General features: G+C 45.7%; 1 protein-coding gene and 1 long non-coding RNA gene across 4 annotated transcripts in view; one reads left to right on the forward strand and one right to left on the reverse strand.

The window, feature by feature from the left end:
• Nucleotides 1-14771, forward strand: part of LIMK2 (LIM domain kinase 2) — a 30479-nt gene that overhangs the window by 6585 nt on the left and 9123 nt on the right. For 2 of the 3 annotated variants that reach the window (XR_006177855.1, XM_042865802.1), the window contains exons 3-8: nt 9223-9358; nt 10529-10638; nt 10919-11107; nt 11447-11552; nt 12411-12607; nt 13310-13496. Coding sequence is in view for 2 of the 3 variants with exons in the window: in XM_042865802.1 (XP_042721736.1) it covers nt 9223-9358; nt 10529-10638; nt 10919-11107; nt 11447-11552; nt 12411-12607; nt 13310-13496 (925 nt within the window). In the remaining variant the exon portion in view is untranslated. Of the gene's footprint in view, nt 1-4300; nt 4694-9222; nt 9359-10528; nt 10639-10918; nt 11108-11446; nt 11553-12410; nt 12608-13309; nt 13497-14771 lie in introns of those variants that run through there. The other variant, XM_042865803.1, reaches the window with a different exon arrangement.
• On the reverse strand, nt 3270-7523 carry LOC122176860. Its single transcript, XR_006177856.1, has 3 exons — nt 7511-7523; nt 7227-7336; nt 3270-3383 (listed from the first exon to the last, which is right to left on the reverse strand). It is a non-coding gene; the product is annotated as an uncharacterized LOC122176860 (long non-coding RNA).

Genomic DNA, 14771 nt, shown 5'->3' on the forward strand with positions numbered 1-14771 from the left:
GGGAAAGAGACCCAAAGTTCACTTGCAAATTCTAGGGATTTGATTTTCTTATAGAGGCATGAGATTTTTCTTTTCTACACTGAATTGTATGTTATAGAAATATTTTTGCTCAGCAAAACTTAACGAATCACCTTGATTCATTTTACATTTGGGGGTGCAGGAAGGCAAACCTGGCAATCTTGCATGTGTAATTGCTTTTGTGTAGCTAGTTGAGTATCTTGCAGGGGTTGAAGGATAAACTAGATGCCTTCTGAGGGTGTTTCCCAGATCTTTTTCCTGTGGTTTTTGAGATACCTACTAAGCTTACCCTTCTGTTTGAAGCAATACATACAGCTTAGGAATGAACACAAAACTGGTAGCTAATGGGTCACCAGGCAGTATGCCAGCACTGCAGCTTATCCATCAGGCTACATCTACTGGCACTTCACTGTCTTTAATGTTACAATTTGTCTGTCCTCAGAAATCTGGCTGCCATCTGAATCCATTTCTTCTAGTTGTGCTCACAATGGATGTGGAAAGCAAGCTTTTTAACCCCCCTTCTGTTGTTCAAGTAACCTTTTCCTGTTTGCAAGCAGCAATCGTGTCTCTTGTCAGTCTTGGCTAGACTGAGCTGAAGAAGCCCTGGATCTAGTTCTTCCTCGTAGGCTGTGTATAGAGTTCAGTACAGCTCTCTTGGTTCAAACTGTTTGGCACAGGCCTTCATTTTCTGAGAGCTGCTTCCTCCCCACAGACAACTGGACAAATAGATGTGCAGTGACAGGATGTGAAGCTGAAATGTACCGATGTTGGCAGATAAAGATGTAAGCACAGGTATGTTTGAGATGCATTTGAAATGAGGTGGTGTTTGCTACTTTAAATCTTCCTTTAACTCTTCCAGCTGTGAACGCAGACAGGTTTTGTACGCACACCAGGTGAAAATTCAGTAACAATGCATGTGAAATATGACAGGAACAGGAAAAGAGGGATCTTCCTGATCCTTCTGTAGTTTCTGGGAATTGCATAAAGCTATCAGAGCCTCAGAGGTGACAGCTCCTCTCCACTAATCCTGCAGGCCCCTGGGAATGCCTCTTTAATGACGACTCCATCAGCTTTGAAATAGAGCAGCTCGCTATCAGATGTAGGGAGGAATAGTTGCTAAGTGCCTGTTTGCACACAGGTTGCCACAGCTGCTCAGGAATTTAAAAATCCAAAGGAATTGAGTAACACTTTGCAGGTGCAAGTGGTCACATTCCTCAGGTGAATCTTAACAGCTCTTGGAGACATGGATGACAGCCCTTTGTATCTAGGGGAGCTGGAAGTTCCAGTCTGAGCTTTTTAGTTAACTTGTGCAGCTTGTCCTTCTAGGACACTGTTATCAGAGAATGTAATATCAGTGTAATTACAATTAATCAGACCAGTATGTGCCAGGCTTTCCATATGAGTGAGATGGGATCCTTCCCCCAAAGAGTTCAGCAGTCTGCACAGACAAAGCAGCAAGCTAGGAAGCAAGTAAAGATGCTGTATGCCAGTCCTGCTGCCACCAGTTACATGCTGTCATCATTTACAGATCAGAAGTAGCTGCTTCTGAAATGATGTATGATCTATGAAGTTTCGAGGAGTCTCAGTTTCTTTGTTTGCTTCTTGGGCTGTAGGTATTCAGTAGGTCTGCAGCCATTAGGTATGTATGGGGGATGTCTGGGCTCTCTCTCCATCCCACTGCGATGTTGGATACTGAAAGGCATTGCTGTCTGAAGTTCTGCGGCTGTTTAGAGCTGAGGTGCAGTAACAAAGGTGAGCTTCACTTCACTGTTGGTTTTGGTTTACTGAAGAGCTGTGTGCAAGAGCTTTCACTCAGCAGTGTGTGCGTACCAAGCGGTGTTTGTTTCAGTACCTGATGTCAGGAGCTTGACTCTGTCTTTCAACACCAGTGAAGCATATGTTAGGTGTAAGCGCCTTGGAAATACAATGAGGTGTTAGGATTGTATTGAAGAATTTGGAATGCCTCCAAACTGCACCCATGCTGGAACAAAGACCTGCTGCAGCCTCTTCAGGCATCAAGTGGTGCCTTTTCCCCAGCTTACACCAGTCTGCACACATACTGAAGTGCCTGTCTGTGCCAGGGTAAATCTGTGTATCCTAGGGCTGGAAGATAGGCTGAGCACTGCATCTGTCTGGAGATGTGCTATTGCACAGAATAAACTGTAGTAAACAAGGTGTCTAGCTATGCAACAAACCTTTCTGCTTAAAGTTCTTAATCACTTGAATATCACAAAGCTGTGATGCATTTTTCTGGGGACAAAGCTGTAAAATCTGTGGTATTTGCAGCTCACTTTGCATGTTGAGTCAGTCATTGTTGAAGCTTTTCACGTGTTCCCTTCTCTTGCCAGCTGTAATGTTCAGGCTTATATCTCTGGCAAAAATCACTGTGCAATTCCACAGCACGGGAAGGAAAGCAGCCCCTGTTGTGCAGTAGAGATACGGTGTCAGCATTTGCAAGAGAGAAATACAGATACTTGACCTCAGATTGTTTAAAAATAAATTTGCTTTGGTGCACGTTGGTGTTTAGAGATGGTATCGGTAAAATTACACAGAAAAGGTCCCCTCCACCTGCTCATCAACATTCTTGAAGTGCAGTCATTCTGGCAGGAATTCAGATCTAGAATGAATGAATACATTAGCACCTTTTCCAGAGCCCTATTATCAGGGCTGTTGCGTTCTCAAATAGGTCATACAGACAAAAGCAAGAAGTAAGAATAGAGTTCTGCACAGGATTAAGAAAGTTACTGACTGCTGCTGGGGCTCCTGCTGAAGTAAAATCATTTTGATAAGATGTTTCCTGTTTAAAATAGACATTCGGACTATGTGTCCTTTGGCTTTAAGGAAGTCTCAGACAAAATCCCTTCCCAGGTGCTGAGCTGTCTGGGTGGTTTTTATTACTTTGAAGTTAGGCTTTATCTACTGGCTTCATTCACAGACTAGCTGGCTGCTTATCACATCTGTGGATCAAAACTTCAAAGGTTTGTCTGTAAGGCTGGGATTTATGAGGTCACGTGGAATCCCCCTTGGAGGGAGTTCAGCCCGCGGTAGCAGTTCTGTGGGGAAAAGCCTTTGTCTGTAGGTGATACTGCGGCAAGGAGGGGCCCTGCGATGCACCCGAGGTATGTGTGTGTTGTGGGGTGGTGCTGATAGCAGGGGAGTGCTGGGCTGTGAGCACTGCTCCATTTACAGCACGCAACGTATAGAGAATGTGGGAGACCAGAGCGCATTCCTAGACACAGACTCACCGTGTTGCTGCTTCCAGTAGAGCTGTGTGAAATGTCAGAAGGAATTAGATCCGTGCTGGAGCTGACAGCCTCACTGGGCTCTGCAGCACTTCGCTGTGCTTTTACAGCCGGGCTTAGAAACTGCATGAGGGAAAAGGGAGAAAATATACATATATTTATTATTATTTTCATGAAGATGGCTGTTTAAGAAGGGGGGAAAAATGCTGCCTGGCTTTCTGCTTACTTCAATAGCAAGCAGCAGCTGTCAAATCTGTAGCCAAGGCTCAGCCCCAAGCATCCATCGGACAATATGCCAACAGAGACGAGCATCTCCAGTAAAAGCACATCTGAGCAGTGTTGCCTCTGGAACATAGCACGATTTTCAGGCTGCGTTCAGGCATGCCAGGCTTTGCTGACTGCACAGAAATGGGAGAGCTCAGTGCAGCAGCATACATTTGTTGCATCTCAGTTTCATGCTAACCGTTTTAGCTGATTTGGCCACTAGAGATCACGCTTGGCTTCAGAGCAAGCAAAGTGATGTAACTACATGTGCTGCAAGTAGGAGAGAGTACTGCCTGTGCTGATTTATACCTCTCAGCTTCCTTCCAGGAGATGCAGATTAGGTTAAGTGATTGAATGATCTCTGTGTTGAAAGCATTGGAAGAAAAGTTGATTTTCCTTGGATGAAGCACCCTGGGAAGTTACTTTCTGCAAGAGGATGACCAAACAGACTGTGAAGGCAGTATATCCCAGCTCACTGTACGGGATTTAGGGAAGCATGTAGTAAACATTAATCTGAAGGGGACGTGGCTAGCTGTCTTCCTTAGTCTCAGCCTTCCTCGATTTGTCCATCAGAAAGTAGCACTGCTGCAAAGAGTGACTTCAGGTTAATGACTCGGGAAAAGCGACCCTCGTTCAGCACTTCCTAATGCAGCCCCCTTTGGATCAAAGCTCCACCCATGCCTTGCAGAGAAGTAGAGCTTATTCAGCCTCTGCAGCCACACGCTGTCCTCCTGCAATGGCTCCTCCTCCCCTCCCACCCTTGGGTGGATCCAGAGAAGGGAAAAACTTGACAATAGTTAGCAAGCAGCAGAGCTCGGAAGAACTATTGCAGAAGCATGTCTAACTAGGCTGGGTAGCGGTCATTCTATCCTCCCCAAGGGTGCCAGTGCTGCTGAGTGCAGGAGAGGATGGTTTCAGCCTTGGGAGCCAGGAAAAATCTGAGAAGAAATGAGCAGACGAGAGACCTGGCATTCCTTGGGCAGCTTGAAAGAGAGGTGAGGTGTCTGAATCAGCGCAAGATTAAATGAGCACTGGCTGCTGCCATGTTGGCAGAACAGAGCCGTTCAGAGGCAGTTGGACAAGTTTGTGGCTGAGCCGGTTCATCCACTGTTGAAGATGGGAAGTTACTTGTCAGCCCCTGCTTACTTCGCTCCCAAGGATCCCTTTCGGTAAGTCTTGCATGGGATTAGCAGTTGATCTTCAAGCTGTCATTTCACCCCTGTAATGCTATCCTAAGCAGTTAGCATGTGAGGTGCAAAGAGTGCGATCCGGGCTTGTGTGCAGGGAACAGCTGGCCTCAACCCAGGGTGCTTTGAGGAAAGGTGCTGCTTACCAGCCTCCCTCCTTGCTCTGTGAGGAAAAGCACAGTGTTGCAGAGCAGTGTCTGTGTAGCCCAGGCGGGCAGACTGCATTACAGAGTGGCACACTGCTTTACCCTGTGCCCCTGTGCTTTGCTCCACTGCCAGAGGAATGAGATTACTGCGGCTGCTGCTACTTGCATCTCTTCCAGTGCTGCTTTATTGGGGCACAGTATGGGCTGAGGGAGTGCCACATGCTGCTGTGGAGTTCAAGGAGATGATGTAATCTGCAGTGAGGCAATCCATAATCTTGTTTGAGAAAGAAATAAAGTACCTTGCAGGTAACTAGGGACTTGCCATACACTTCACTTAAATGGAAATGATTCTTGTCCCGTGATATTTTGGTTTGTATTAACAACCATTTTTGGCTCAGTCAAACAAGTGAGGCTTGAGAAAGGCTACAGAATAAGGCTTTGATTGCATTACATCTCCATGGTGAAAGCTGTTAGCGGGGCTGAGTGCAGCCAGGATGGTGACTGACGCTAATGTGCTGATAAGGTGAATAAATGGGGGCTGGCAGTTCCATTGTCTCTCTCCTGTCCCCTCTGCGTGGATTTGCACATTATTGATTCTGTTCCTACAAACACTGGTGTACTGATTTGAAGGTGGGTAGCCTTTTGTTAGCACAGAGTAGGGTAGGAGTAAATACTGCTGTGCAATGGCTAAACTTCAGCAGCAACTTTCTGTGAAAGCATCCTCTTTCTGAAGGCAGGTGAGCAGCCATTCATTATTTGTACTACAGAGAGAACATCCTGCTAAGCCATAGTTACACCCACCAAGTGGCATGAAAATAGCTTTGCATAGTCAGAGCTTAAACGTTATGTACTTAGTCTGTGTTTTGTTGCATCTGTGCTTCTTTGGCCAGTATCTCTTAGAGCCAGAGCACACACTTGTGCTGGGCCCAGCTGAGAAGCCTTTGGGATAGCTGCAGGCTGGAGTTATGCAGCCTGTCCACAGCCTGTCCTCTTCCCCTCTGCGTGCAGAATTGGAACCGCAGTCCTTTGGAGCCTAGCAGTAACTGATCCAGCCTGACAGTGTGTGGGGGGTAGATTTTATTAATGAGCCCTTCTCAAAGGGATCATCTCTTCAGTGCCAGGGAAGTCTTTGCTTCCATGAGGGTATTGGCTTTCATTTAGATGTAAAAGAGATGTCCCATGGATTGAATCTCCATCTCGCTGAAAACCAGGCTGGGTACGTGGTGCCACTTGATCTTCCCACTGCCCCCCACAAACCCAAGCAGCCATCAAGCACCGATTTGTGAACTCTTGCTGCAGCATTACGTTCTCAGGGCCTCGCTCTAGGTGCTGATGGGGCTCCTGGAGGATGACTACAGGAGGCAGATTAAATTATTCTTAATTACTAAGGATGCAAAGTGGAGATTCACCGTATAATAAGAGCTCTGCAGATCTGAAAGTGGTGGCTAGTGTGCAAGAAGAGCCACATCAAGCAGGGCTGCTAGCAGTCCTCCAAGAAATGTGGTTACCGTGCTTGGCTACTGTGCCTGGCTACTATGCCATAAGAATGGCCAATCATGGATTAGCTGCTTGTAATCTAAAAGTGAAGCAAGAAGTCTTTTCTTTTGGTTGCAGTGACTGGCAAAGATGAGCTTGTTCACTTTCTCTAGAGGTAACTGAATTTCTTTTTCAGCTGATGTGAGGACAAGCAATGGCAGTGCTGTAATGCTGCGCACAACAGTGAAGTGGGAAAGGAAGGAGACAATGCTTCTACCTTCTGTGATAAAGATCTGACGTATCTCTTGAGTGAAAGTCATGTGGAACATTCATGTGATGCCTTTATCATCTGGGTAAAGGCACTGAAACCGTTCCTAGAACTATACCTGTGTGCTGTCAGCCCTCAACACCTGACAAATGTAACGCCTTTCTAAGTGATAGTGAGGGATGAAACAGCCAGTTAGAGCCATTACCAGCACCTAGCTTCTCTGGGGCTGGTTGCTTTGTTCCTGTTGCCTCATTGCCCAGGGTGGGGTGCTGAGCCTTGAGCTGCAAACTTGTCCTGCCCAGATTTGTTTAATTGCATAGCAAAGAACTGACTGCTTGCTGGCTCCACCCCCTCACCTTCATTTTGCTATGGGTTTGTTGCAAATTAAATACCAGTGCTTGTTTCCAGATGGAAGCAAAAAGGTTAGAATCAGTAAGGAAGCAGGGGGAAGGCAAAGGGAGGACAAGTGTATGTGATCTTTTGGAGCCTGTCTGAAGCAACTGCAGTTGTGTTGTTTTTGTAGAAACTTCAAGTTTCTTAAGTAGAAAAAGATGTGGTTGAAGTTGTAGAAGGGGTAAAGAAGTTTAAGGAGGTATTGTGCTTAAAAGCAAATAAAATAGCCCACCTGCTTGGGGAGAACTTGGACAGAAAAGTGGCTCTTGAAGTCCTGGTAGAGCAGTCCCCAGTCTGCAGTGTTGCTGTCTGCATCCCAGGTGCAGGTCTGGTCACAGCTCCCTGTTTGAAGATGTAATCATGCTCAGAGCATGCACTGGTACAGGCATGCACGCAGAAGTCAGGTAAGTCTGAGGGATCCAATTCACCCATGCTGAGCCAGATGTTCCTGCCACAGGGTGATAGAAATCTTTGCTGTTGGTCTCCACTTGTTCTTTCTCCCTCCCACTCACCTACTTGATCATTCAGCTTGGGGTATTTACTGCAAGCAAAGCCAAGGACTAGTGGTTGAAGGCAAAATGCATCGCAGGGCCCTCTAGGTCTCTTGCATACCACAAGCAGGGTGTAACCCTGACAGTGCCCCAAGGCTTGGGCTATAATAATTCAAGTACCCTTCGTAGTAAGGTGAAGTTACTGCTCCCCCTGCTCAAAAGTTAACAGGAGTTGTTGCACGTGGTGGAGACCTTTCCCATCACAGAGGGAGGGGAAACAGTATTTGGAGCTGCTCAGCTGGGAGAACAAACAGTATAAAGTGAAGGAGCAGCTTTCCTGAGGGCAGGGTATGGCATTAAATACTGAGGTGTGTTTTCCCCTAAAACTGTAGGCTACTTACAGGCAGCTTCATCTTGTTGCTTGGCAGTCTCTTGAGACAGAGTAAAGAACTCTGGTTGGAGTTGGTTCCATGTTGGATCACAACCAGCATCTCATATCAGTATGCTCGTTACATGTTGGTGGAGCTTACAAGGAATGTCTTTGGCACAAATAAGCTTTTAGAAAGCTTGTGAAAGGTGAGGCCAGCAGCAGCTCTCTTCTTAGACTGGAAGCATGTGAAACGTGTACCTCCACTGCCACACACTGCCTTTAATGCACTTGGTGCTGTAGAGAGCCCTGCTGCGCAGGAGGGCACGCTTACAACTCCCTTGGGGTTCCCCTCCAGTACAGTAACTGAGCAGGAGAAGAAACTCCTCCTCCAGCCTTTGGGAAAACATTGTGCTGATAAAGGCATCGAGGTGTTGCCTAAAACCAAGTAATGGTCACTAACCTGCCTTGGGTTCTGCGCTCAGAAACAGCCAGTGCCAGACTGTTTTCCTTTTAAAGTCAGAGAACATGCTGCCCAGGGCTCATGGAATAATCCTCAGTGGTGCAACTGCTGAGGGAGTGTAGTCCTGTCTGTGGCCTTATCTCTTCATTAAGTCACACCTGTGTGCTGCAGAAGTTGAATTCCTTTTCCCAGCATGTCCTGCTGAGGCAGGATTATTTGGTGCTCAGGAAGCCTGAAGACCTGGGTTCTGCTTGTGATTTGCTAAAATGATATCTGCAGCAGAATTGCTGCATGTCTTTCCTTGTTTGAGGGCTTTGTTTGTCTATTGGCTTTTTGCAGATAAAGGATGAATAATGATTGTTTCTTGAAATGGGAGCTTTTGGGAAAAGGTGGTCTGTGGAGGATTAGGGGGGCCTTCCACAAAGCTTGGTGTGAAATTGGTTTTGTAATGCGTAGGGAAGTGGATCCTACCTCCATTTCCTAAAGTAGCCAAGGAGAGAGGTGCTCAGGTAGAAGGCTGTTCTATAGAAACGCTGTGTAGAAACACAGCAGAGCTGTCTGTGTGCCTGCCAACTGCACACAGAGGGAGAGGGTACTAATATCTTTAATGCAGAATGTGTAAACCAACTGATGTGTTCTAAGAAGTGAATGGAATTTGTTTGAAACTTTGGAAGCCTGCCTTTTCCTTCGTATTGGTCGACACCACCTGTCCTTACGAAACCATGGTGTTGGTACAAATCCTCAGCTGAAAATGCCTTGACAAATGGGGGGATTTAGTGACACAGTAACTAGAACAGCCAGCAGTGAGCTTCTGCTGAGTGCCTCTTTTCTCCATGCAGGAGGGGATGTTTTCCATTGCTCTGTGACTCACTGCTAACTGGAACTGTGCTTCTTTGTTTCCTTCAAGGTGTTCTGAATGCCAGGATCCCCTCACTAACTGGTACTATGAGAAAGATGGGAAGCTGTACTGCCACAAAGACTACTGGGGGAAGTTTGGGGAATCTTGCCATGGCTGCTCTCTGCTGATGACTGGACCTGTGATGGTAAGGACTCTGCTATACCTGCCTCCAACTCCTTGTCCTTGGTTGGGAGTTGTCCTCACTATGCAAACAACCAAATAAACTGATAGTTCTCCTGATACAGCTTTTGTATCAGACATCTACAATAAGGTTTATCAACATTCATTTTTAACAAGAGTGACTTAAAGGAGAGAGCATGAAGATCTGAAGCATGTGAACAAAGAAGAAGGTGTTGAAATGCACGAGAATGAGAAATAGGAGGATGAGCGATGGGATGCCAGTTTCTGTAGCACAGAGCACCGGTGTTTGTAGGGTAGTTTTCCTCTGCAGTGCAAAGTCAGACCTGTCAGCTCAGGATAAGCAGCAGTTCTGGCTTTGGGGAAGATTGCCACCTAGACTACAGTGCGAGTGGGTTTCAGGCCAGTGCTGAATTGAAATGGCGTTAGTCCTGCTTGGTTTAAAACACTGAACTATTCCTGCACAATATGGGGTTCCACTGCTTGCCCAGCATTGCAAATATGTAACCTCTAAAGCTGTCAAGAATGAAATAAACCCATTATTTTTCAAAAGCCTCAATAAAAACGTTACTTAACAGTAGTACTGAAACAGTTTCTCATTGCCTGTCTTTGCAAAATATGGTCAATAAGGGAAATTATCATAAGGAAAACAGAACCTCAATGTAGAAAAATATCCTTCAGAAGTATTTCTTAGTTTCAGCTTACTGTTTTTTTTTATTTTTTTATTTTTTTTTCCTCCCTGTCAGCTGTTGGGTGAAGTATCCTAATTTGTGCATTGCCTGCCTGCCAAAAAAAAAAAAAGCCCTTTCAGCTTTATTAATTCAGGCGTAACATTAGTTATCATGCCAAGAGCAAGTGAACAGGAAGGTTTAATATCTTGTTTACTAGTCTGCAGCAGACTATCAACTATTTTTGATAGCAGAGCAGCTGCCAAATGTAACAGAGGTTCCTGGACGCAGGCTTTGCTTTGCATGTTGACATGTTTGTTTAAGCGAAGTTTTGCAAACAAAGCAGCAGGGATGGGGTTCTGGAAAGGCAGAATGGGCTAAGGAAACTCTCCAGTAAAAGCTGCTCCCCAGCTCTGAGATCTGAATGACCAAATCAATGAGAGGAAGGCAGCAGCTGCAAATGCTGATGGATTTTGTTTTTGCTGAGCACTTCCCTTTTCTGTCTGTAGGTGGCTGGAGAATACAAGTATCACCCTGAGTGCTTTGCCTGTATGAGCTGCAAAGTGATCATTGAGGATGGGGACACTTATGCACTGGTGCAGCATTCCACTCTCTACTGGTGAGACAGAGTTGCATGCTTTGCCAATGGGAAATTGCAATGGGAAATTGCATTGCTCCCTGCTCTATGTGTAAGCCACATTTAGCTGACTCCATGTGGTTCAGCTTAATGCTAGGCTAAGGAATATCAGGAAGCTGCCTTTTAATGGGAGGGAGAGGGGGGAGAAAGGAGTGGAACAAGCATCAAAACTGTAGTATAGGGCCACTGCAATAACTCAGAAGTGTGAGTTTGGCAGTGAGGGGTAGGATGCTACTACAATGACTCTCTTCACTTCTTCCAGTGGAAAATGCCATAACCAGATTGTGCTGACACCGATGATAGAAAAACATTCCACTGAGTCTCTGCGCGAGCAGCTGCCTTATACATTGACACTCATCTCCATGCCAGCAGCTACTGATGGCAAGAGGGGCTTCTCCGTGTCTGTTGAGGGCGGCTGCTCCAGTTATGCCACTGGCGTCCAAGTGAAGGAGTGAGTATGACAAGGCTGTGTGCAAAGCTCATGTCTGTGCAGAGGGAGCTGGTAAAACTTCTGCAGTACTGCTGTCCTGCCAGCTGCTTTAATTGCTGTGGAGGTCTTTCTTGGTGGAACGGGAACATTGAAGAACTGTAATGGAGTAGCAATTTTTGCCACTGAACAGATGATAAGCTCTCCCCAAACCAGCTCAAACCTAAGCACTTACTCTAATGGAAATTAGCGTTGTTTTACTTCAAGGGAATACTAATAGAAAGGGAAGCATTAGAGGTCAAACAGTTTTGATGATTCTGGCCAAATTGACTTTTTCCTCACCACTGTAATACCTGTGTTTAGAGTTAACAGGATGCACATCAGCCCAGATGTCCGAAATGCCATCCACCCTGCAGATCGTATCCTGGAAATTAACGGAGCTCCCATTCGTACGTTACAGGTGGAGGAGGTGGGCAGAGTTCTGTTCTAAAGCCTCCTTCTCATCTCTCTTCCTAAAGCTGTTCTGTCTCTTGGCACTGTTCTCCCACCCTACATACAGTATATGTGTTCACCCATGGTACTCGTGCTAGCAGTAAGAACAGGCACAAAGACAAACTTTGCTGCTTACTCTAGCTGAAGAGGGAATTAGGAGGAAATGCAGTTAGGATGCAGTTCTGAATTTGTGGCATTCAGTCATGGAGGAAGATGATAAAGAAAGCATAAAGCTGTGGCATGTTAGAGGATGGAGAGCTGTGAAGACTTAATGTGTATTAATAGTGAAGTCTGCTGTTCTAATCACCTTAGAGGCATCTGGTAATAGACAGAGGTTCAGCTTATCCTAGGTATGAGGTTACCATTGAAAAAAAATTATATATTTGGTGTCTGCATTTACAAGAAAATGCTTTTTACAGCTATCAGGTGATGCTGCGAGAGTGTAGTGAGACCACCTCTGCTTTCACTACGTGAGGATTTTACTGCTGGCATTGGGTAGAACATTAGGAACACAACAGCTTTAGCAATGTTTTTAGCATTGTTCAGGGTGAAATCTTGTGTTGTTTTCAGACACTTCTCCAAAAAAAAAAAAAAAAAAAAAAAAAAAAAAAAAAAAAAGCTGGTCTGTTATTTTTGACCAGAACAGAAGAGGCTTTGAATAGCACGAGAAACTTCTGTGTTGTTACCTTGTCTTGTCTGGTAGACAACTGTGGTGTGTGCAACTAAACCAAAACTGAACCCTGATTTCTGAAGGGCATTCTGCTGTGTCTCCTCTGTCTGCTGCCATTCATAGTCCTGCTCTTTGCTACCATCCTTCCCTTTGGTTTGCTCGAAGGTGGAGGACTTGATTCGCAAGACAAGCCAGACGCTGCAGCTGCTGATAGAGCATGACCCTGTCTCACAGCGCTTAGACAGGCTGCGGTTGGACTCGCGGCTTCCCACCCACATAAAGTCCCCCATCTCTCCCCACTCCATCTCCCCACTGGACATCAAGGAGAATCTGGAAGGAACGCTCCGCCGACGATCCCTCAGGTGAAGCCTTGAAGGCTCTGACTAGCTTGTCTTTGCCCTGTGCTCCTTGGCTGGGCTGCTCTGTGCTTAGGCCCCGTGGTTGAAAATGACTGCAGAGATGTGACTAATCCATGGTATGAGCCTTGGTATGAACCACTGGTGAAGCAGTTGAGGCCTTCACATCCTACTGCTGGATGCGCTCTCTTTGTTCCCTGTCAGGGTGATAAGCTTTACTTAATAAAACTGAGGAGCTCTACTTCTACCATAGAGAAGATACTGGTTTTATGGTTAGAAAACAGAAAGTCAGATTTTTATCAGCCTTCAATGGCTGGGGAAGAATGTGTCCTCAAGGGAATGTGACTGGTAGTTGGGAAAAAAAACTTGTTTTTATAGACTGGTGCACTCAGTCACTTGTTCAGTCGTTTGCCAGTATTTTAATCTTCGCTTAGAAGTAATGAAAGATGCATCTTCACAGCTTCTTCCTCCTCAGGAGCTCCACCTCTAATTGACAGTGCAGGGATGCATTGTTGTTAGGCACTTCAGGCTTGGAAGTTGCTCTGGGTTTGTGAGGAGCTTCCACAGTGCTGGGAGAGTATCTGACTTTTGTGATGTGAAGAGCACTAAAATGCATCCGGAAACTGGTCCCTTAGGAGCTAATGATGATATATGTTGAACCAAAAGCTTCCTAGCAGCTTTACTGATCTCACTGCCTTTACTTTCTAGGCGAAGCAACAGCATTTCTAAGTCTCCTGGCCCCAGTTCTCCAAAGGAGCCCCTCCTCCTGAGCCGCGACATCAGTCGCTCTGAATCTCTACGTTCCTCTTCTAGCTGCTCCCAGCAAATCTTCCGGCCATGTGATCTCATTCATGGAGAAGTACTAGGAAAAGGATTTTTTGGACAAGCAATCAAGGTGAGGGACCTCCCCAAGCATTCATCAGTTACTTTGTCTACAGCAGTCTATCTCGTAAACCTCGACAGTGTGGCCTTTCTTTGTCCTGCTGATAGTGATCAGTCTTGGAACTCACCTGGGCTGCTCAGTGAGATCCATGTCTCTGTTTCTTTGTCCCTTTCAAATGTCAATCTTGGCTATACTGGCTCATCTCCTGAGTTAGAGTGCCCATGTCACTGCAGGCACCTGGGTGAAGTGGGGAAAGTAGGGAAGTGCATTAAGTCCCCAGTTCAGTATTGCTCTTCCACCATTAGTGTGGCATACTGAAGGGTTTGCCAGACTGATTCAGTGAGCTCAGAACTGTGATCAGAGCCTAAATGTGGTGGTAGCCATCAGCTCTTACATGGCTGTCACAGTTAAAAATCTCCATTAATAGCAGTTCTGTTCTCTTGCCTTTAAGCTGATCTTGAATAGGGGTGCTTAAGGAGCTGTTATCCTAGCACCTGCAGCATCAGGGCAGCTTTGTCTGCTTTATTGAAAGTGGTATGAGCTCCTCAGTACTCAAATATTCAGCATGTTATGGGACTTCTCTCCTTACACCTCACTCATCACATGTTTCCATGGATGGTGGTGGGCCAGTACTACTATACTATACTGTACTAATGAGGATATTTCTCTTCTCCTCTGCTCATAGACAAATAACAGGTCCAGGTAAGCAGAACCTTTCCTCTGTCGCATGCTTTTGTCATCTGCGTCCCCACAGTCAATGGCACAAAGGCATTTTTTTTTCTGCTCAAATTACCTGATAGCCATTCTGTTCGGGTGCATGCTCTGGGAGTTAAAATTGACCTCTTGGAGTTCCATGATGACACTTGTTTCAGTTCTGCTGGTATGTCAGCTTAAGAATACCACTTAGCCTTGCCTTGTCTTTGTCCCTACACTTCCCTTTATCTTTGGGTATTAGATATCCCTGGCTTTCATGTCCCTGGCTGAAATGCATAGTGTTCCCTGGCTCGCTACTTATATATGGATGCTTGATTTCAAATGGGAGCAGAAGAATTTCGTTCTCTTGCTTCTGTTGTGTTGTTCTATTATTTCATGCATTTGTATTCCACCTGTATTAGCCCTGCTATGTCCCGTGGTTCAAATGAGAACTAAAGTGCCACAGCGTTTGCAAAAGCTCACAAGCTTCTGAAATATTATAACTGGGCCTCATGTTCTGGGTTGCAATTCTAGAGGTTTTCTGACAGATGTTTTATTTAAAAGGTATGAGGCAAAAAAGCAACAACTTTCTTG

This window comes from Lagopus leucura, unplaced genomic scaffold (assembly GCF_019238085.1).
Source record: "Lagopus leucura isolate 7727_CA_CO unplaced genomic scaffold, USGS_WTPT01 Super-Scaffold_806, whole genome shotgun sequence".
Classification (NCBI taxonomy): Eukaryota; Metazoa; Chordata; class Aves; order Galliformes; family Phasianidae; genus Lagopus; species Lagopus leucura.